Here is a 22,302-nt window from a genome sequence, read left to right as displayed (position 1 = left end):
TAGTTCTCATAATGTTTTCATTTTGGGAATCTATCAAGAAGCCACAAAACATTTTAGATTTATACATGACTTATAATGTTTTTTTTATTAACACTTCACAGACAGTACACCTTGACTATAAAGCAGTGCACACATTCAGGGCCGGCGCTACAGTATAGGCAAACTAGGCAGCCGCCTGTGGTGCTGATTTCAGGGGGGGCATTTCTCCAAATCAACAAACGTTTTGAAAAATAAATAAATAAATTTCAGATTTATTTTTATTGAGGGTCGTTTTTTATCCTGGTTTATTTTATACAGGGACAAATAATCGGGTAGATTCAGTCTTATATGTTTGTAGGGTATGAAAAGACAAATGTACATCATGTTTATAAATTTTGAAATTGATATTTTCGGGAGGGGGGGCAGAATCTAATCTTGCCTAGGGCGCCAGATTGTCTGGCGCCGGCCCTGCGCACATTATCTTTTAATATGATTCATCAATACTAGAGTAAATCGTGATGAATAAATGCTGCTATATAAATTGTATCAATTAGATTTAAAATGTAAGCAAAAGAGACGAAGAGAAATTGTAACTATATATGATTCAATAAATCGCGTAGAGGCTTGGATGGGACTAAACTCGATGTTAGCATGGATCATCAACATTATTTGGCACGCATGATAACATGACCACGTATACAGCAGTCATTGATTATTGTTTCATCATCACATTTATGTCAAAATGTGCAAAAACACACACACACACTCATATTACATATATATATATATATATATATATATATATATATATATATATATATATATATATATATATATATATATATATATATATATATATATATATATATATATATATATATATATATCTATCTATCTATCTATCTATCTATCTATCTATCTATCTATCTATCTATCTATATATATATATATATATATATATATATATATATATATATATATATATATATATATATATGTAACGACGAGATCCACAAACATGTACAAATTCTATTCTGAATGCTAGCAGAATTACGTTCATGACTAATTCTCAGGAAGATTTTTTTCACATCGTAGCATAACCATATTGTGAATAATGTAATTAAGACCATATATCGAATGTCGCTTTCTACTTACAACACAGAAAACTAGGTAAATTGTATGTATTGTTTATCAGTTTAGAGATTTAACTCCTGACAGCATGTGACCTAGTTTTTTGTGTCTGCAATAAGGACCAACCTGCTAGAGTCCATACTTTAACGATATTAAAAAGATGAACGATTAACATTTAAAGCGACTCGTGCTCTTATGCTTATGCGTTATTACCCTGATATGGCCATCGTCTTTACTCTGTTTTAAGTAACATCATGTTAACAATAATTAATTTGTTTAAATCCAATTTTGCAATAAACTCTAATACGACTCCAGGTAAGACTACTGCCGTATTAGTAAACAATACAACGGAGCTACCAATAAATCACGGAATTTCAAGCTGCTTGTCCACCCAAAACAAAAATATAGGTACTTGTTGTGAATCATATCATACGTGACGTTTTTGGTAAGGAATGCACCGCAAAGTAGATCAGCGCCATCCAAAAAAAAGAAAAAATAAACAAAAAAAAAAAAAAACAAAAAAAAAAACAAACAAAAAAAACAACACACAAATAACAATCAATTTAGGTAGCTACAGGTTCATGACATTGAAGAAACCGCTTCAACCATTAGACTGTTTATACAGTCAGAGCCAATCAATTGTAACCGAAAGAAATTATACACATGCCCATAACATTTCGAAAGAAACAAACATTGGCCCAATATCAATATCAAAACTACTTACTAAATATACAGTAATCACCCTTGACAGCTATGACCTTAACCTTAACACAACTCATTATTATTGTTTGCAGGGTTTGAGCTTCGAGTCCCTTCCGGGGAATATTCGTTCTAAGCTTGAACTACTGACAGACGTGACCGCTCCTGTGACCCAGTGTTTAGAGCGTCCACTTTAGATGCAGGAGGTTGTAAACCCTCCTACAGCTAGGATGCATCATTTTGCATATAAGCAATATTCAAACTAATTGACCAGGTTACCATCAGCTGTAACAATGGATACTGTGCTAAGGTCTCGATATGGCTCCTTTATGCCATTGTGTTGGTACTCAGTGTGTGAAGCTTGGATCCGCTCGACTACATAATGATGGTAGATGCATTTATCATCTGTCCATATAACAAACCATTACATACTTTATAATGCGGTCGTGATGATTTCAGCATATGTTAATTCTTGCTTCATTATTATACTCTCAACTTTGTAGTGTTGGCTGTCTTCGGCGCGTTCTATATGTCTAAGGAACATAAGATAAGATTGAATTATCTGGATTTCGTGCTGCTGTTCCATCGACTGCTGCTCACGTCACTCAGTGTTCTTGCGTTTTTCGTTTTGTTTACTTTTTACCAGCGGCAGCTCTGTATATCTTACCTTTGTGATATGAGTCACCACATGCAACTCGTTTTGTTATGTGTCGGTCCCGAATTCACTTGTACTTGCATGCATGGTCATCGTAGCTTGAACAAATATTCAATATTCCTTTGAAATATCATACCAACAGTTTAAGAAGTAAAAGGGGAAAATGTGACTGACAATTGCTGATGTGTACGAGCTAGGCAAACACTGGTACAGGGAAAAATGTTATTTTAGGTTCCCTGTGTGATTTCGGACATAGTATGTAGTTTTGAATCATCTGCCCCACTCGTAGCCAGAAGCAAAAACAAACATAAAACAAATGATGCATGCAGTTAGGCTAATACGCAGATTATATAAAATTCCAGCCGTAAATGTCATTCCAACTGTTCTACCCGTTCTAACGTTGTCCTTGGCTTCTAGTACGTTTGGTAAATACTTACGTTTAGGGTATTCTCCATGTATGCCATAGTGCTTATAAATTTTGGGATATGATGTAGGGTTGCAGGTGTTATGTTATGGCTATTACAGCGTACAAAAAATACATTGTAAAGACAGCAAACCATGTTCCATTGGAGGTGTTTGAAGTCATTGCAATTTTGGTCGTTACTCCAAAGGTGCTAACAAAAACTGATAACTGATACGATATAGTGTGCGTCACCGGAACGTAACAAATCGTTCAATATCTTATAAATTGATTGCTATTCATTCGAATACAGACCTCTCTAATATTGTTGTTTCATTTTCTTAGCTTTTTTGTAAATAAATCTTGTTTTTTGTAACAGGCTATGATCTCATTTGGATATGACCAACATATCAATGTTGGAATGGTAGTTGACATAGGCATGCTTAGTAACTATCGCTTGGTTATGTCAAATGCTAGCGCAATGATACAATCTTCCTGTACAAATCGTAGGTGGTTGTTTCCAGGATCATTTTAGCAAGCGTACAAAGCAAGGCATCCAGATCATAACCAACGTAAATGGTCAGAGAAAGGTATGCACTAAAGACTGAACCGTCTTCAAGACACAAATAAGGCAACATATCCATAAAAGATTACATAATATTCTCTTCAATGATACGGAATTTCTGACTTACAGCAACGTGCCAGACATTGAATGAATCTCTTTGCAACAACATTTGATACGCTGTTAAGTACATTCGAAAAAAAGTGACTTCTGTTCTCTCGTAAATTTAGTGAACTGGTTTTCGCTGGATCACTGGATCGAACATTTAACTTTGTAAAGAAATTGCAAATAAAAAGTGACTATGATAATTTGACTTTGCGTCAAGCAATTTTAGAACAGAGGACGCTACCATAGAAGTAAAGGAGAAAATAAACCTTCTGAAATGATCACCAAGAGTAGAAGAAAAAAAAGCTTTTTATGCAGTTTATATTAGTTACATTTTCATGGTACAGCAAAACTGTCCGCAATGAAGTGTTGTTGATTCGCGTTTCTTTTTGAAAATCAATCAGACCATTTTGTGGATGGAGAATCGCCTTTTGTTTACGAGGCTCAAATCCTAAACCTTTGCAATTTCCTTCATCCGCCTATTAGTAAATCTGCTGGTGCAGCTATATACCAAGCTGCACACGCACGTTATGTTGTCGGCAAACTCCAGGTCATTATATGTTCTTGCTTGTGGAACCAACACGGTGAAAACATATCTAATTCTTGACTGGCGAGGCGCAAATGCCATAATTTTTAATATGGCGATTTCAGTCGATGTTGATAGAGCATTAAAAAAGTGGTGATTTATAATATGCCATTGATGATACAACTGTCTTCTTTAGCATCCGTTTGTACTAATGTATCATGTATTACATAGCGTATTGAATTTAGTTCATGAAAAGAATTCGTCCATTAAATGAAAGTTTTACAATAAATACTTGTATTTTGTTTATCTTCTGGAATGTTAATACTGTGTTCTTCATAATGTATGTATTAAATCTGGTAGTTATTGAAGATGTTATGCCTCCGGCGTGTGTGATTCGCCTTTTATACAGACTTAGAGGAGCGACAATTTCGATATGGTGGTTTGACAATCACACACATCTTCTTAATGATAATGAATGAATCAGAATATAAAATGTGTGTTCGTTATTAACCCTCTTCTTTGAGGGTTCATTGGAATTTATAAACAGCCTATTTAGTGCCTATAAGAATATATACTTTCGGTTGTAAGTCAGCACGCACCGACATGTACACTTAATCACAATGATATGTGTTACAATTATCGTATTTAAGCAAGATGAACGATGAACAATCAAATGAATATGATCCGAAAAGTATCTAGCCTTTTTAATATTTTACGCATAAAATAGTCTCGGTCTGTTACATGTGACAGTGGAATCATATTTCACCTTCATCCGTGCCAACGTGACACAGTACTAAAACCTACAGAACTGTTAATATAATATATACGTGACAGTGAAAAACAACAACAAAAGCATTTTATCTGCAATAATACAAACAATAAAAGTGCATACAAAGAGACATATATGCACATCGCAGACATATATATACATATAGACAAACAATAATATAACTTAAGCAATGACGTGTCCAAGACAACGTGAAATGTTTAGAAGTTGCAGTGACATGCTGATGGACACACTAAACAAAACACGACATAGGTGAAAGATATAATGGATTACAATAAATTATACACCGATGCTTAATAGCCAAATGAGACAAGCTGAGTATATGTCATATATATGGCAAGAACTAGGAATACATACGCGACGTGTGTGGTCATCATGCGCGACATCATTCCTGTTATTCTGTGTCGTTGCATACAAACTGTTCGCTACAAAATAAGTGAATACAAGTGGAAACATGGAATGACGGATTAAACAAAAAGCAAAAAATAGAACTTGAATGTAAATGAACATAAAGAGAGTAAGCCGTCGAAAGATATAATGCAATGTTATACGTATCATTATGACAAGTAGATTAACTTTAAAGTCTGATAAGAAATTGCATACAATCAGGAACTATTCATGAATTAGTGAAAGAGACGATCAGACATATATAAATATATACAGATATACATACATAGATACACGTATATACAGATATACATATATAAAGATATACATATATTTATATATATATGTATACAGATAGATAGATGGATAGACTTTTAACATTTTCTTGTCTCATAATATTTATTTTGGGTCGTAGATTAATATGACCTTGTATAGTTTCGGAATTCAATCATTAATGAGTAAGCCGCACCCTAATAATAAATTAACAATGAATTATTATCTTAATGAGTGTTTTCGGAACAATTTATTTTACATTAGCTTCAAATATCAAGTATTAGGCAATACAAAAAGAACGGTAACAATGCTCCACTTTTTCAGAATGTTTCCAAGTGTATCACGTATCGTTTATGATCAGCCATGTTTTTAAGAATCAGTACCACACAAACCTGCCCAAACAAGTTTGCATTATTTCAAGCAATGAGAAATAGACACAATGACTTTCGTATGTTATGTACTGATACATTGATGAAAACACTTTGGATGAGTCATTCAAATGTCAGAGGATCTTCTTCACAGGCTTTGTTCAAACATATTTTATATTTATGTTATTGTTCTTATTCGCAAGGTCAGGCTATTCCTATCCAGTGCAATACATTTGCCTAGGTAAATTGTAAGGGTCGATGGCTACTCATCGATAGTTATTTGTCAGTTTTGTTACATAATTTTATGACTATCTCAGCACCATTGCAAAAGGGCTATGTGTTTGTTCTTACTGCGTATGAGAAGGTGATGTACATGTTTATTACGAAACCATTTTGTGGTCAACACTGACTTCGTCATCTCTTAAAGAAACCTCACCTGTGAAACCATAAGCCAGCCTGGTCACCTGACCGAATGATATCATATACAAGTAATGCTCTTCTATTTCACCTTTCCAACCCAGACGTGTTGGATCAACTCATATCATGAATATGACAAAACTAAGGAATACTTAAAACTGTTTTATGGATTTAACACAAAAGATAGTCTAAAAATATGGACAACAATTAGATCCGAATTACGCAGTCACTTATATTTCTATCCTTCAAAAACTAGCTGCGTATTCTGCGCATGTGTTTCAACAGCATTAATGTCCTATCCTTCTCCTGTATAGATATTTGGTAGGTTCAAGCCAACAAGGAGCGTACTCTAGAAGGAATATATCTCACTATCTCAACATAAATGAATCGACCTTTCCCGTCAGAGTTGTAAGTGCCTACAACAACAAAGGCATTCGATCCAGATTGACTTTGGCGGCAAATGTAGGATAGCGGTAACCGAGGGGAATGCATTGGTATATATAGTGTTGCACACGGTGTCGGTGTGCCATAATAGTTTCCCTTCAAATGTAAGATGACCGACCTCAGATGTGATAACCCGTAAAAGTTGTATCGAGCTGACAAACATTTGATTTGGTAGACAACATGACTATCCATTAGGCTTGGTATCTTCAAAACACTGATGTTTTATATAGAAAGAAACTTTAAAGTCCGCATACACTTCTAAAACAAATACACAAGAGAAATTCTTACTCAGAATGGAGCAAACATTGACGACAAATCCCTTGTTTGCTATGACAAAGTAAAGATCCTGATTTGCATTATAGAAATATGGCACCATAAAACAGCGTAAAGTCACGGCTACAGCAGGTACCATACAATGGTACAGTTTTAAAACTTTGTATGTTCATAAGCAGTGCATGAGGGTGCTTGATTCATTGCATATTATACAATCCAAGAAGGTGCATAAAGTCCAGTAATTTAGATTGTATTTAGAAACGGTGAAAGCTGTATGATATTGTCTTTCACGTTCAGCTATGCATTGCGGTTCAGTTGTGTGTTGCTCACAGTCACTATGGGATGAACCATGCATTCGACTAAAGTGCTGTTAGGACAGCCGCAGCGTTATATTACAGTGCATATTGCTTTCCGATCTTATACTAGACAATTTATATATCAAATATAATTTGACGGATTGCTTGTCATTGAAATTTCTAGTGTTAAGTTTGCTTTACATGTTTGACAGCCCTTAGTTAGCCGTTACAAAGAGTGTTCTTTTCATTCATATTTCCTACGTTTTCAGACATATATATTTCCAAATCTGTATAGTCAGCTAGTGAACTAATCACAGCGCTATGTTCAAATATTTTCACGTGTCTTATTTTATACTTACATTCATTATATATAGCTAAGCAAATACATTGATCAGGACTTTGTGTAGCAACACATACTTTCTATGTTCAAAGTGTGTCATTGGTTGCTGCAGCTCTGATTCGTAATTGAATGTTGATCGTGCAGTTTAAAATGAAATGAAACTGCACATATATTGTCTAGGTGTTTACCCGTATTCTCCGGACGACGAACCTGCTTAGCAATAATGGAGTGCCGCTATTAATCAATGTATATTTGAAAGAACTAGAATTGTAAATTGCAGAAACATCGTTCAAAAGAAATACTTACCTTTTAATAAAACCTTAACGATGGCAATGTCTATATCAAAAACAGCGGAGCCCGAGTTCAACTCACAAATATAAATAAGATCAGACTTGGCACGGCAGTTCTTGATTAGCAACATCGTGTCCTGTTCTCTACAAGAGGGACTTTCCTTTATTGAAGAGCGAATCTTCTTTTCAAGGTCTGGACTGTTGTTAACTCCAGGTCTGTGGATACAAATGCAAACTGCAATACATTAATGTCATTTCGATTGCTAGGGGATTCAGATATGCCTTCAAAAATCTGGCAACTAAAGCGAAATGTGTTTGTGTTTTAGTTTTACTATTGAATTTTTAATATTTGAATTCCATTCGCCATATTTAATAGTGCATCAAAGTGCAGCTTCCTTATACTACTATGTTATATATGACAAAATCGATCTCGTTTTCTGAAAATAAACCCATTATTATTTAAGCAAAAAAAAAACCAAACACAAATTCATTTCTATATTGATCTGAGTAGAAGATCGAATTTTATGGTATTTAAAATACTTCATATAATCATGGAAAGCATATGTATCAAGATTCGTTTTGATCAGTTTGCTCAAATTGTATTATATTATAATGTTTGGGCAACATTAGCAGTCATAATTGATGTCAGACATGCATATTTGAACAAGCATCAAAGGTCTTTAGGCCGCGATGTCAGCTGTAAAATTAAGATGAAACTGACCAAATCGTTTCAAACAGAATGCGTCACTAGCAATTTGTGTTTTAAAACATACGTCATACCTCGTTCATGGGAACATATCTTTAGTTAAATTCCCTTATGCACAATTGAAGTAACGAACAAACGCGTTTATATTCTCTGGGTTTATCTCACCTGTATAGCTAATATGATGCCTGGGTCAAATTATTTAGCTGGATTCAAACTAAGACATTGTTCCAGTTGTGTTGATAGCCATGAGAACTGTTGTTTCGCCATCATTCTTTATTCATAATTGGCAAAACTAAGCATCAACTTTAAAAATTAGAATAGCCCATGATTCTTTCTTTACATTATGGTCATATGTTTTGATTGAATGATAATAATAATAATATTAATAATAGTCTTACTAATTATAATAATAATAATGTCGGTGTAGTACCGTGCTTATTCTTTACAAGCTTTAAGTGATTTACAGTATTAGCTATCACATGGCAACACATACAACAGCTAGAATACAAAAGAGAACATTCAGCATGAAATGTGGAAACATAAATGTGCTCACAATACTTAAGGAAGTAAACGCTATTCAATCGTTAATTCGTATACTGTTGTCGAAATAGGTGAATTATATGAGCTCGCTTAAACGACAGCACGGTGCTCAAAAGTCTAAGATCAATTGGCAATTAGTTTTAAACAGGTGATCCTGGGTACACATAATAACGTTTTACGAATGGATTCGTTTCAGAACTGGAAACAAAGACAAAGCGCGCGACGGAAGAGGAAATAAAGTTTCTTGATGAAGTGTACACTTGGGTGAGGTCTGATAGGTATATTGGACTGGAGCGAGTCGAAGAGATGTAGCATAATGAACAAAGTTTGATTCTGGGTTATACGGCATGTACAGAGCATGTGTGCATTTCTTTGTGTTATAAAGATAATCAACAGATATTTTGAACGTTTAGAATGTTCTGAACAGATACTAAGATGAACCTGATAGAAGTAAATTACAAAAGTCCTGTTGAATGTATTAAGGAAAATACAAGTGTTGTAGTGGCATTAACGAAATTTGGAAAGGAACTGATGCGTTTTATCCCCCGATAAACATTCTTGCATATGTTCGTGACATGGTGTAATGCGAGAGTTCTATCGAGAGTGACACATGGTTTCGTACTGACAGTGTGAATTTGATGTTGGTATTGTAGAATATTATTGTTTGAGGATGGTAATAGTTTTATCATCATTCATCTGTAGCTTCAGAAATGTCATCCATGACTTCACATATAACATGCACCTTTCTAAGCTTTGTATGTGTATTACCGTAGCTTTGGGTTTACTACAACCAACCCGGATGAATATATATCGTTTATAAAAGCTCAAAGGCCGTTACGCCATGATTGTTGACAATCATGTTCCTGGTGTCTTCAGTTGTTTTTAAATATATTTATATTATTATCCAGATATATTATCTCAAATCTGCATAACTGACATGAAATTCAAAGGTCTTATGCGATAATAGAGTCTCCTACGTAATATCAAGTGCTTTTGGTCAGAGTGCGTTTAGTCATACATGCCATGTTTGAGAGTGGATCTAAATATCTTGCGGAAACTTGAGGTTATATCGTATGACAATGGACTGTACAATTAGGACATTACTTTGAGTCACATGCGTTAGAGATGACTAAAAAAAATATCGTAAAAATGTCATTAGACGTACGAAAAGTGAGTTATGCAAGGAGATTTTCTGTAACGTCTGGATAATGTTGTTCTGCGGTTTACGAGAAGAACATTTAAACTAATTATACAACATTAGTATAGCAGCGGTAATAATTGAGGTTGGATGTACATTACTGAAAGGTCTTTATATAATGATATATTTAAAGGACACGTGTGGATGTATAGTATGCGTGAGGGCATTTAAATAAATGACGCTAATTTGGTTCTACGTGTTAGTAATGTCAGCGATATTGAAAGAGAAGATCTGACTATAACAGAAGGAAAACACAGTTGGACTATCGGTTTCATGGTTGGAACTGGATTTGACTGTCTTGCACTCTCATGTAGGTCGAAACCTATTCTTAAGAGGGTCACTATCTCTGGATTGGTGGAAGAGCCACTTATACAAGGAGAAGAAGAGGGACATAAAGTCGAAACGTCGTGGTCGTGAGTCGAACTTGGTTTACATTTCTTTAAGTCAAGGGCATAGTACCACTAGACTACAAATCTCAGATGAGCTAGTTTAATTACTATGTGACCACATAAACCCTAGCAGCGGATGTGGCAGGATATTTCCTCTTGAATGTAATCACGGTATTTCAATCGATTTTGGAGTAGCGGTCTTTTAAATGTATTTCGTTGATTTAATATCAATGGTCATTCATCTGATCAGTATCATTTACAAACATTTTAATGGTATGCAGTCCATAAGGTTCTCTAAAAAGTTAATTGAAAAACTTCCAACGGGGTTGAAATGAAGTTGAAAAAAAAACAAATATTGATGACCATTTGATGTACGACTGACAGCAAATAGTGAATGATTCTTGTCAACTGCACATATCAGTATAAACTGTGAACACCACTTTTTGGAGAGGAATAGAGCAATTTATGCCTGTCCGTTTGATACAGATTGAATTCGAACTTGATTAAGTCACTATTGCAACTAATGCAATTAACATTATATGAAACCGATGCTTAAAAGAAGCCAAAATGACATGGACTTTGGATGAAACAATTTGTAAAAGTCGATCTCGTAGTGCTTGGAGCCTACGTTACAATTCATTAACAGATGCATGTGTCGTTCATAACGAATCATATCTGAGCTCCTCTTCTCATAAGATCTGATTGTAAGTCTAATCCAAGTGTGATGAGAAATAAAGCCACATTAGCAATACCACATTCAGCAGATATGTCACCTTATAACCTCATTAGCATATGAAGTTTTCCAATATTTGTTTTTTAACTCTTTGATATAAGCTTAAAAAACCATGTGACATACTTCTTCAGGCATATAGCCTGCACATGTTTTTAAACAAAAACATGATCAATCGATTAGACTCAGTATCATTTAATTAATAAATGTATATCTCGTTCATATTGAAAGTTATTAAATGTCTATCAGATAATAAGACAAATCTAAATATAAGGCCTACTTTGCGCTAGCAAAACTATTCCCCATCTGCCAAGTTCGAAACATTAAATAATAGTACAATTTAGTAAATTCTTAAATGAATTAGAATCTGCCTATCCAATCAAACGATGCTGATGAAAATTATATAAAAATGTAATTGCTTATTCCGTGTTTCTTTCTGTTTGTGATATTCTGCGTTCACTGTGACAGTAATACAGTGTGTATCAAAAGGTGCAACCGGATACTAGCACAATATCAAGCAACTGTTGTGTTGGCCTCAAGCTCGATTTATGTTTACAAGAATATCGCGATGTGTTTTATTTGTTTGCATGGTGTGTTTTCGTTTCATAGTGCTAACACGATTGTTGTCATGAAAGACCCAACAAATTATAAGAATAAAGAACCAATAATACCCAATAAACAGAAAGAGTATTACCTTGTGGAAACTAAGATAATGGCAATATTAAGCAAGGAATTTATGTGGTATGTATGTATGTATGTATGTATGTATGTATGTATGTATGTATGTATGTATGTATGTATATATGCACTGCGAATCCAGTAAATAGTAAAACTGTATGTAGAAAAGACGTGGAAGACACATGTAATTGTACCGATATTCATTAAATTCTAAACAAATAAGCCTGTTTTGACAGTAAAATTACTACATATACAAACATTTAGATTGCAATCCCGCAGCTTTATTTTTGCATGTAGTGGCATGTAGTGGCATGTGCAAGGAAGTGGCCCTCACGTTTAAGAGCTGACCTGAAACTATTTTGTTATAAATGTGTATGTTATGATGCATGTGTTGACCTTTTAATTTTAATATGGTCTATTTTTCTCCTGTTGCGAATCAAACAAGCTCAGAATGTTGCCACATTTGTATGTCTTGTATAAAAAGGTGTACTTAAACGAACACGTTTCAGCGGTCAGTTAAACAACCAAGACATAAAATTTAACTTCATTGATACAAGATCCCGAATTCACGTTAAAACGTTTCTTGGCTGCTTTGTAGATATGTTAACATGTATGCCACTGATATACAACGCAGTAATCGCTGATTATCACTTAATTATTTAGGGAGTGTTTTCTGACATCATTTGCATTGAAGACAATTTGAATGGGTAATACTAGCATCAAGCAATTATGTACACATTTTATATTTTTGCAAATGAACTAAAACAGTACATTGTTAAAATTCAGTCGTGAGTAAAACGGCACATGTTATTAGCATAAAATATAAGTTGACCTCAACTAGTTGAAGAAATTTCACAACTTGATAATCGAAACTATCTAGAGCCACATTTCGTCAAATTCGTTTTGAGATTGCTTGAAGAACTGTTATCTAAATATTTTCATTTTTACTAATGTCAGCTATATTTGTTGGAGGGACCAAAACGCATAGAACATGTAACAGTCCTTGATGTTTTAAAATGAGTGTTGTTACATTTAGCCAAATTCTGCTAAGCAAAATTTCATAAGTCGTTTTAATATTTTTCCTATTTTTTATGTTGTTCTAATTAATGGGTGGATCAGAATATTTTGGTAAACAATAAACAAAACCCCCCAAAATAAACAAACGTAATAAACATACCAGCGGCTTGAATGGCTTGAGAGAATAAATAGTTTACAAACGTCTTTAAAGGTTCAGTAATGGCGGCTGTATTTGATAGCTTTTTTTAGTGTTAGGTCAAGGCGAAATATTTATAAAACCTTCAATGGGATTATGTCGTTTTTATCATGTTTCTTATAAAAGTCATAGTGACGAATAATCTGAACAACCGTTATGCCAGGACAGGTTGCTATAGGTTTTAAAAAAGACAATAAAATATGGTCAGCTGGTCATACAGCAGGAAGAATTGATATTAAAGTTGATGTCAGACGGAAAGGTAGAATGACATGGATATTGTAACATACATGTTATGATTTATAGTGAAATTCATCGCAGGCCAGAATTAAACAGCTTTGATCAATTTTCAAATAATACACTTACATGTTTGACAATCCGAAACTACTTTCTCTGGCATCGTTCTCAGCAGATCTAATGGCAGAAATCAGTACATCTTCATCTCTACTTGATCCCTGGAAAAGGGATATTATTCAGTATGTACTGTATGTACCACATGATAACAGTGATATTGCTATCTCTATATGTCCGTGTGTCTCCAACAGTTTACGTAACATAATTATAAAATGCTCATATTACCTCTATCAATCATGGCATACATTTCAAACAAGTTCGATATATGTATGCCATTTGATAAAACCAGTGCTTACAGTGAATATTTGTATGCTACCTTAGAAGCAAAGAGCATATACGGCATTACAAAATGGAAATCATATGGCCATAATTTGAACAGATGTATGTGCATCTGCTGGAGATCATGATATTTCGTTGCTTGTTAGACACTTTTTTAGTAATACTCTGACCTTACGTACTATATTTATATGTATTCTTTGATTATGAAGAAGTAATGTTAATTGTATGCGGCGTATCCTGGAAATCATTACCGCGCAACATTACGACATATTTAACACATGCATTCCTACAACATCAAAAGCAGTTCTTTCCTAATTTGTTTGATAGGTGTGAAACGTTCGGTCCAACTACACAGACTAGTTTGAGATATATTATCAGGCAATGGGTCAACGTGCCTAAGCTATGTCAGAGCCATACTAAATTCTAAACTGGATGGACTTATATGCATTAATTATTTTATCACGTTGTGAATTTAAACTGAGCTTGAATTGATATCAGGATCAACGATGTGCAATTTATGAACTACAGGTTTTCTCTTATCAGTGAGAATATTGAGAGATAATGATTTGCATTATGTAGGAGTTTCAGCTGATATATAATAGAGATAATGTATGGCATGTATCATATGCAATATAAATAATAACAAACCTCAAGTTTATATTTTGTTAAAGGATTCTCTAAATTATTTTTGCAATTGAATTAACGGAACGTCCTGTTTATAAAATCATGTGTATGTATAGAAGGTACCGATTGGCTTTCGTTAAATCAGACCTATTAGACCTCGTTTGCAGAAAAAAGCATATCGTGCTGCAGACATAACCATATCTCTACAACCGTCTTATTTTAAAATACCAAAGCTTGCGTTTAAACCCGGCATTTAAAACAAATATTTATTTATTACGTAGCCGACATTTTGAAATTATGTTGTTCCAGTCAACCAAACCAACCACCGGCAAATGGACTTCATAGAGCACCATCTATAGGGAGGTATTCATTGCAAAAATGTAATTGGTCATACGTATACTTCAAAATTCATACCAATTACAGGCGTGTCTTGATATGAATCGTTCAACGTGAAGCATGACTCACTTCATTATGACTCAAGGTAAAAACATCCTAAAGCGACTGGTAACTCTAGGATCGCATAATATGAACGATCTAGTGTTGAAGCAAGGAAGCCGTCATGACAATAAGATAAACGTGATACTCCAAACTGGAAAAGAAGTCTTATCTCGCTTAGAGAACACTATAAATTTATTTCACATATCTGGCCGAGACATTACATTATTGTCGAGACATAGCAAGGACGTTGAAGACAAAATACCTCAGAACCTTTGCAGATCTCTTAATGTCTGTCAGACAATGACTAGAAGAAGAACAACACAAGGTCTTTGTTTATTGGATGTGCTTTATTTCTAATTGAAAGAGAATTAGCAAAATGATGATATTCTTCCTGATTTTTCAAATTTGAGCAAGAGCGTTTTTGCCATTTTATCCACGGTAATGACAATGTCAAACTCAGAATAAGTAGAATTTGATAGTTCTTTGACTACCTCTTAGCTTACTTGAAATCACAGGACAAACCAGAAATTAGATCGACCTGAATTTCAGTTACTTATATACGAGAGACCAAGTTCTCAAAGTGGACAGAACCAGCACAAATAATCATACAGATTATTTCATGTAAACAGTTCCATGCATTATTTCTTTAGCTTTGTATTTAAGTAACAATCCGTTCAGCAGTCGCACGGATAGTTGCGCTCAAGGAGCATACCTGGAACATCGATTGAAGTACGGAAAATAAGCCAGTGTCCGTCTAAAGCAAATGAAACTAGAACGACCTTTATATCTTTTGGATCATTTATTGCTGGACACGTGTGTGTGAGCCAAATATATATTGAACGGAATGGATGTACGTCTCAGACTAGATTTAAGTAGTACCATTTTTAGCTTGAGGGAAAATGCTAACACGCTCACAACGATAACCATTGTCCAAGAAGCCAGACTTAAAGAGCGCCGTGTGAACCTTTTACCTAAAGTTGGAAACGACATAAGTCAAACGAAGCTTGACAGACTGAGGCCATGGTACACATTCACCGGTTAAGTCATCACCGGTTCAAACATGTAGTTCGGATTGGAAGGACGTCATTGTCTTGAATATGGTGCCGGATTTATGAGAAGAGGTACTGTGCGAAGAAATACGCAACGAACAAGAATAGGCTACTGCGGATGAAACAGCAGGAGGAACAAAGATAACAACATCTGCAGCATAAGGGAGGACAAAAGCAGTCCTACAACGAGAGAAACCATTAAACAAAATCTGTAAGTACATGTTTTGATACCTTTTTCTCCAAACTCTAACATGGTTTCATCCCCCACTCCAAAGGAAAACAATGCAATCGGACAGTCTCCAAAAAATGAACCTCCTTACCCTACTGGAAATATCTTCCTGCCCTTGGAGTACGAGGGAAAAAGTGAGCGGAGGAATCACGAAAAAATTAACATTGTACTTAATCTTATGACGATTTTGACACCCGCCAAAATATAAACTATGACTAACCATGGAGCACAAACCGAACAAGGAGATTAATTACAGTAATAAGGAAGAGGACATAATCAAACTAGGACAAGAAAGTAAGAAGAGAGATGACGGTACTGAAATTACTGAAGAAAACCGGTAAGTTTTACTTATTGTATGGATGAAATATCAAGGGACAGACCCAAAACAATTAGCATCAAACTGATGCAGGAGATGACAAGACAAAACAGGATACCACAGGACAACATAAGCATAAGTCTGTAGAAATAAGTATAGTAAACAAACATGACGAAGCAACAAAAAGAGCCAAAACATGGAAAGCGAAAAATAAAATGGAAATATTAAAGACGAGAAAAATAATGTACGCAGATAAGGTGAAATAAATACGGAAGACACGTATATAGCACCACCCACAAAACGGGAAGGAAAAAAAGAAACCGCCAGTCGCGATACGATAACTAATCAGATAATAGACCAAATCAATTAGGGAATAGAGGGAACTACGTATGAATAGAGAAAGGTTACAGGAAATTAAACGAACACAAGGGCATTAAATGGATCCAAAGGAGTAGGAACATTGGATAATTCTAAACAAACGGTCGGATCAGTGACAGAACAGAAGGCGAACAACAATAAAATAACCAAGATACACTGTTGTTAAATAAATGGACCATCTAAACCATCCATTGTAGATTAAACAGACGAGACTGAAGTTGGAGCTATCATTAAACATTTAGCACATCCATACTGCAACAAATATCCAACTGACAACGAACAGAGGGATGAAATCCACAGCCAGTCACTTGATGATAAAGGAAAAACCCCAAAAAGCACAGCAAATCATCAAGATCACAAGGAATAATGAAACCGACACGTACATACAAATGACGACAAGAATAAAAAAGGATTCGAAATGCCAATCAAATCCTTACATATCCATTAGGGTCAAAATTACTGAAACATCCCCAATAATCCCAGGGGCAGTCACTGACAAGAAAAGGGAAACTGGACTCCACACTATGACGCAGAGATGAGCAGTAAAAAAAAGATTCCGCTAAATTCTTAACAAACATGTGAATTACTAGAAACTCAACATCACAAAATTTTCACCGATCAGGCAATCAACAGAAACGGGTAACTTTTTAATAAAGATTACACTATATATCAATGGAGAGATGCAGTAAATATTATAAAATACCACCTCACCTTGATAGAATTAACTCGGCCATGAAATCTACAGCAACATACCGTAAAATACGAATTGTGCTCATTCTTATTAACTTAATATGGCAAACAGGTTTTAACCCACAAAATGGGAGAAAAAACAGTAGTCTTAGCCATCCATAAACCAGAAAAAGACCCATCAACTCTCAACTCATATATGCCCCAAAACTGCTATATGCCGATCTCCCGGACAAATATCATTTGTAAAATATGAAAATTATGATTCACAATAACTTAAATATCACCTTAAAAACTCATCACTACTAACCAATGTGGATTCAGGAACCAAATAATTCGAGTAAAAACTATTATCAAAGTAGTCTTTGATGCTACACAAAATTGACAGAAACCTATAGCCATTCTCCCTGATTTTCAAAAACCATTTGACCTATATTGGACTAACGGATTAATATATAAATTTGACCATTATGGAATTATAGGACGATTGTATATATGGATTAGTAACTGTTTACCAGGGAGAAAAATTAATACAAGATTAGGAAAATAATTAGATTCATATGGTCTGCATAATGCAACGTCACAAGGCAGCTTGTTAATCTCAACACTATTTACTATTATGGTCATTGACCTAGGGAAAGCAATTAATACTAAAAAAAAAACGATATATATTACAGTTCTCTGACAATAGCGGGATGTTGAGACCTTGAAACACAGACAACTATAATATCGTCAGTGAGATTTAAAATTACCTTAATGCAATTGCGAATTGACCAGATAAACGGAGTTTCAAAATTTGAACTGGTTAAGCGGTAGTAATGCTTTCATCTGCATTTAAAACAAAAAAAGGAATACTCTCTCCTCCTCCTACTAAACACCATTATTCAATTTTTAAGGTAATTCTAGGAATGCTGATTGGCGAGCAATTCAGTTGGAATACTCATATAAAAAGGCATGATAAGAAGATGTAACCAATACCTGATCTTTCTACAGAACGTTATATGAACAATTTGGGGCGCTTATCACGACACTCACATTATGCTGTATAAAGCTCTTATTAGATCAAAAATGGACTACCAATGCCGGGTATACAACCCAGTAACATCATCAGAATTAAGTAAAGCATATAAAATCCAATATCAAGCTCTCAAGATATGCACCATATGCCTTAAAACACCTCAAAAGATGCACTTCAAATACTGACTGGAAAATACCTTTACAATACGGATAGAGGTATTTCGTACTATGAAGGTATTCTGCAGGAACATAGCACATTAAAATCATCACACAGGCAAACATTCTTGATCCTGATGTAATAGGGCCTTTAGCAAGGAACTAGTTTCCAGCATACCATGAGGAAACAATGCACGAGAAATGCGGAGAATATCAGCTAAGCATACTTCAGGCAGACCAAATAGAATACCCTGATCAAACAACAAAATAAGACAACGCATACAAAATACTTATCGAAATCCAAGAATATCTGGACCAGAAGTATTTAAAACACACCAGTATATACACGAATGGATATAAATCACTTGAACGGAATCAACCGCTTGCACAATTATAATTCAGAGCCTTAACATTAAATTTGGAAGCAGGCTACCAGACCGGAGCTCCATATACACAGTAGAATTTTCAGCAATCATTGAAGCCTTAAAGTGGATACACAATACCCCCAACCTACATAACAATAACATTCTTGTAATGTCTTAATCACTTAGTGTATTAAAAACAATCCAAACAGGCAACTCCAAACGTAGAGACAACTTTCTACAGGAAGCCTTGCTACTCATCAAGAACATTGAAGACACATGACAAACCTTGAAATTAATGTGGGTCCCTTTGTACATAAACTTACAGGGGAACGATACAGCTGACAGAAAGGTCAAAGAGTATATAAAGAACGAGGCACGAACTGTCAAATTGTATAGCATTTATAGACTATATAGTCACATCAATAACAAAATTTACCAAACACGGCGAAATGATTGAGAGAACAACAAGAAAGAAAGAACTCTATTAAGACTTCAAAAGAAGGATAGCAAAAAACAAAGAAGGAGGAGAGTGAGTGAGTTAGTCTCAATTCATCTAGGATGTCAATATAGCAGAAATACAGATGACTATATGCCAGAGGATGAGGGTGAGTAGAAGAAGGAACATTGCGGGAAGGAGGGCCAACGATCCAATTATAGAGCATTGGTCTCCATCAGAACATCATGACATATCAGATGTCCAGTGTGTGCTACCGACCTGTTAGTTGTAGTAGTAGCAAATTCTAGTGTCAAAATCCAAACAGCTATTTTCAAGGCCACCGAGATCTCTGGAAAAAAACATACTAATATTAAGAGTAGAAGATGTGTTTTGTTACGTGTTTGCCTTTATATATGTCTATATTGTTGACAAACGAAGCCTTAACACTCCACCTATCCATACTATCTTACGTGGATTAGTGTGAGAATGTACGGAAGGGTAATGGTGAGTCTATAAGAACTTTCTACCGTTTTGTGTGAAAGTATGTTTGTGTGAAAAAGTGTCTTTGTATTTAATTCCCATTTTTAATGTCCTACCTAACGTTTATAATAGTGTGTGTGTCTATTTGTTTGAACGTGCATGTATCAACACCGCGAATACTTATGACTGAATAGTGGGGACATTTGGATAGGACAAAAAAAGAGGGTGATGTACTGTATGCGTATACATTGTCAACACGCTCGCTGCATTAATAGTATTATTGACGTATGCACCTTTAATCTGTTCATCTTTTAGTCCATTCCCGTTTATATCTATAAAACATGTAATGCTATAATACGATTCCAATATATATATATCATCGATTGATTTGTTTTGTATTTGGAAACGATCAGGAATGTAGCATATCTGGAAATCATAGTAAACGGCAAATCGCGTGATTTTAACTTCAAGAAATGATTCAATCATTATTTCGCTTAAATTCATCATTACGATTTTTCAGAGGCTCCAGAAGATCCATAATTTTAGAAATACGTGTCGGGATAAATTAATCTAGTTAAAGACTGCGGTGACAGTACATTAGCAAGGAGCGTGATAAGTCATTGAATGATATTGCGCTAAGAAAACGTTTAGTTCTTTGACGTTCACCGAATCTTTAGTCCATATTTAATGCAGTGAATGTATCATAAGTGATAGCAAACAGGAAAATGAGCCATTTAAATAGAAATACACGTTAAACAATAATATAAAAGTCGCGCCCACGTTCACCTACCATGAGAACTAACATCGAAGAACTCAAAAATGATGTGGAAGAAAAACATCTTGCCGAATCTGTATACTCGAAGATACCATACCAAAGACCATAACCTACATTATTAGGACCAGAAGATGAGAAACAGCTAGAACAACTTCCTGCGGATGAACCTGAGGCGGTGGCAGCAGTAACACCAACAGTAAATAACTCAAACAAACTACATGAGAGTCCGGAAGACAGATTGAGAGACACGTACCTGTGCATTAAGTATTTGCTTACAGATAGTGTCACACTGTGAGAGAGCTTGCTGCAATGACAGCGCAAATATTGATGGAACGTGTGTGGTGTTATGGTCCAAGAAATAAACAAAAATCCATAATTCAAATTATAAAAGCGATGTCATGGTCGATGCCACTACAGGCCAAACCGCTCTAAAGGAAAACAAAAGAGGAGGTACGCTGTGAAGCTTCTGTGTGATATTCGTGCTGAAATGGTATCAGCGTTGCGTCATGTGGGTGGAGTTTATCATGTGTGGTTATTTAACCAAATGATGCTCTAGAATATTCATTATATTACAACCCTTTTGTATTGTGGTGCCTGTATTGTCTTACACAAAATGAACTATTATACCCATCAGATATAGAATTGACAAAGATCATGCAACGGTCGTCGAGACGTTTGAAACATATCCCGTGGGAGGTTCATGATTGATGCTATAAAGACGCTTGGACTATCATCGTCGCATTTTCCCCGTACTAGTCTCTGAGGATGGTGGTGTTGCTGAAGTTACATCTAAAGACAAAGTATACTCCCATGCTAGAATAAGAAATAAAACGAGTTCAACTCCTTTTTAAAAGGGCGAGTTTGTTCATGGTACATTCTGAGAGTATTATTATAGATCTCATAGATAATAACTAGTACAAGATGGACGCAAGTTTGATAAGAGAATTTCACGTACAGATTTCTAAAGGCCTTACTTGTAAGGTTTGAAAAACGCAACCCAAATATCGTGGTTAATGTGTATGCTTGAAATTAAAGACTTCAGCCGATAGAATAAGTCTCATACGTACAAGGCTGACAGTCTTGTGAGTGGGATGAAGTTGACATGTTCCGTTTGAGTAACACGAATGATTCATAAGTACCATATTATTACGTGTATATAAAATATTTTCGCGGAATGGTTAACATGCACAGCAGGAAAGCAGGAACGTTTCCATGCAGATGTTTCAAGTATATATTCAGCACGCAATAGCTGCTCTTAAAGACCGTGCCTTCTAAAGCGGTTACATCTGTGAAAGCTGCAGCGTACAATCCTGCCAAATTCCAATACGAACAAGTT

The 22,302-nt window shown here is 35.1% G+C and overlaps 1 protein-coding gene across 1 annotated transcript in view; it reads right to left on the bottom strand.

Annotated features, from left to right (window-relative positions):
• LOC149791806 (transient receptor potential cation channel subfamily M member-like 2) overlaps positions 1-22,302 on the bottom strand; it is a 130,422-nt gene that overhangs the window by 75,209 nt on the left and 32,911 nt on the right. The window contains exons 5-7 of the mRNA XM_089969475.1: positions 13,750-13,838; positions 7,949-8,148; positions 3,353-3,477 (exon numbers count right to left, since the gene is read on the bottom strand). Coding sequence (XP_089825601.1) covers positions 3,353-3,477; positions 7,949-8,148; positions 13,750-13,838 — 414 coding nt within the window. The remainder of the gene's footprint in view (positions 1-3,352; positions 3,478-7,948; positions 8,149-13,749; positions 13,839-22,302) is intronic.

Source organism: Sinohyriopsis cumingii, chromosome 9 (genome assembly GCF_028554795.1).
Source record: "Sinohyriopsis cumingii isolate HCF-2022 chromosome 9, ASM2855479v2, whole genome shotgun sequence".
Lineage (NCBI taxonomy): Eukaryota > Metazoa > Mollusca > Bivalvia > Unionida > Unionidae > Sinohyriopsis > Sinohyriopsis cumingii.
This window is presented reverse-complemented; position numbering and strand designations above follow the sequence as displayed.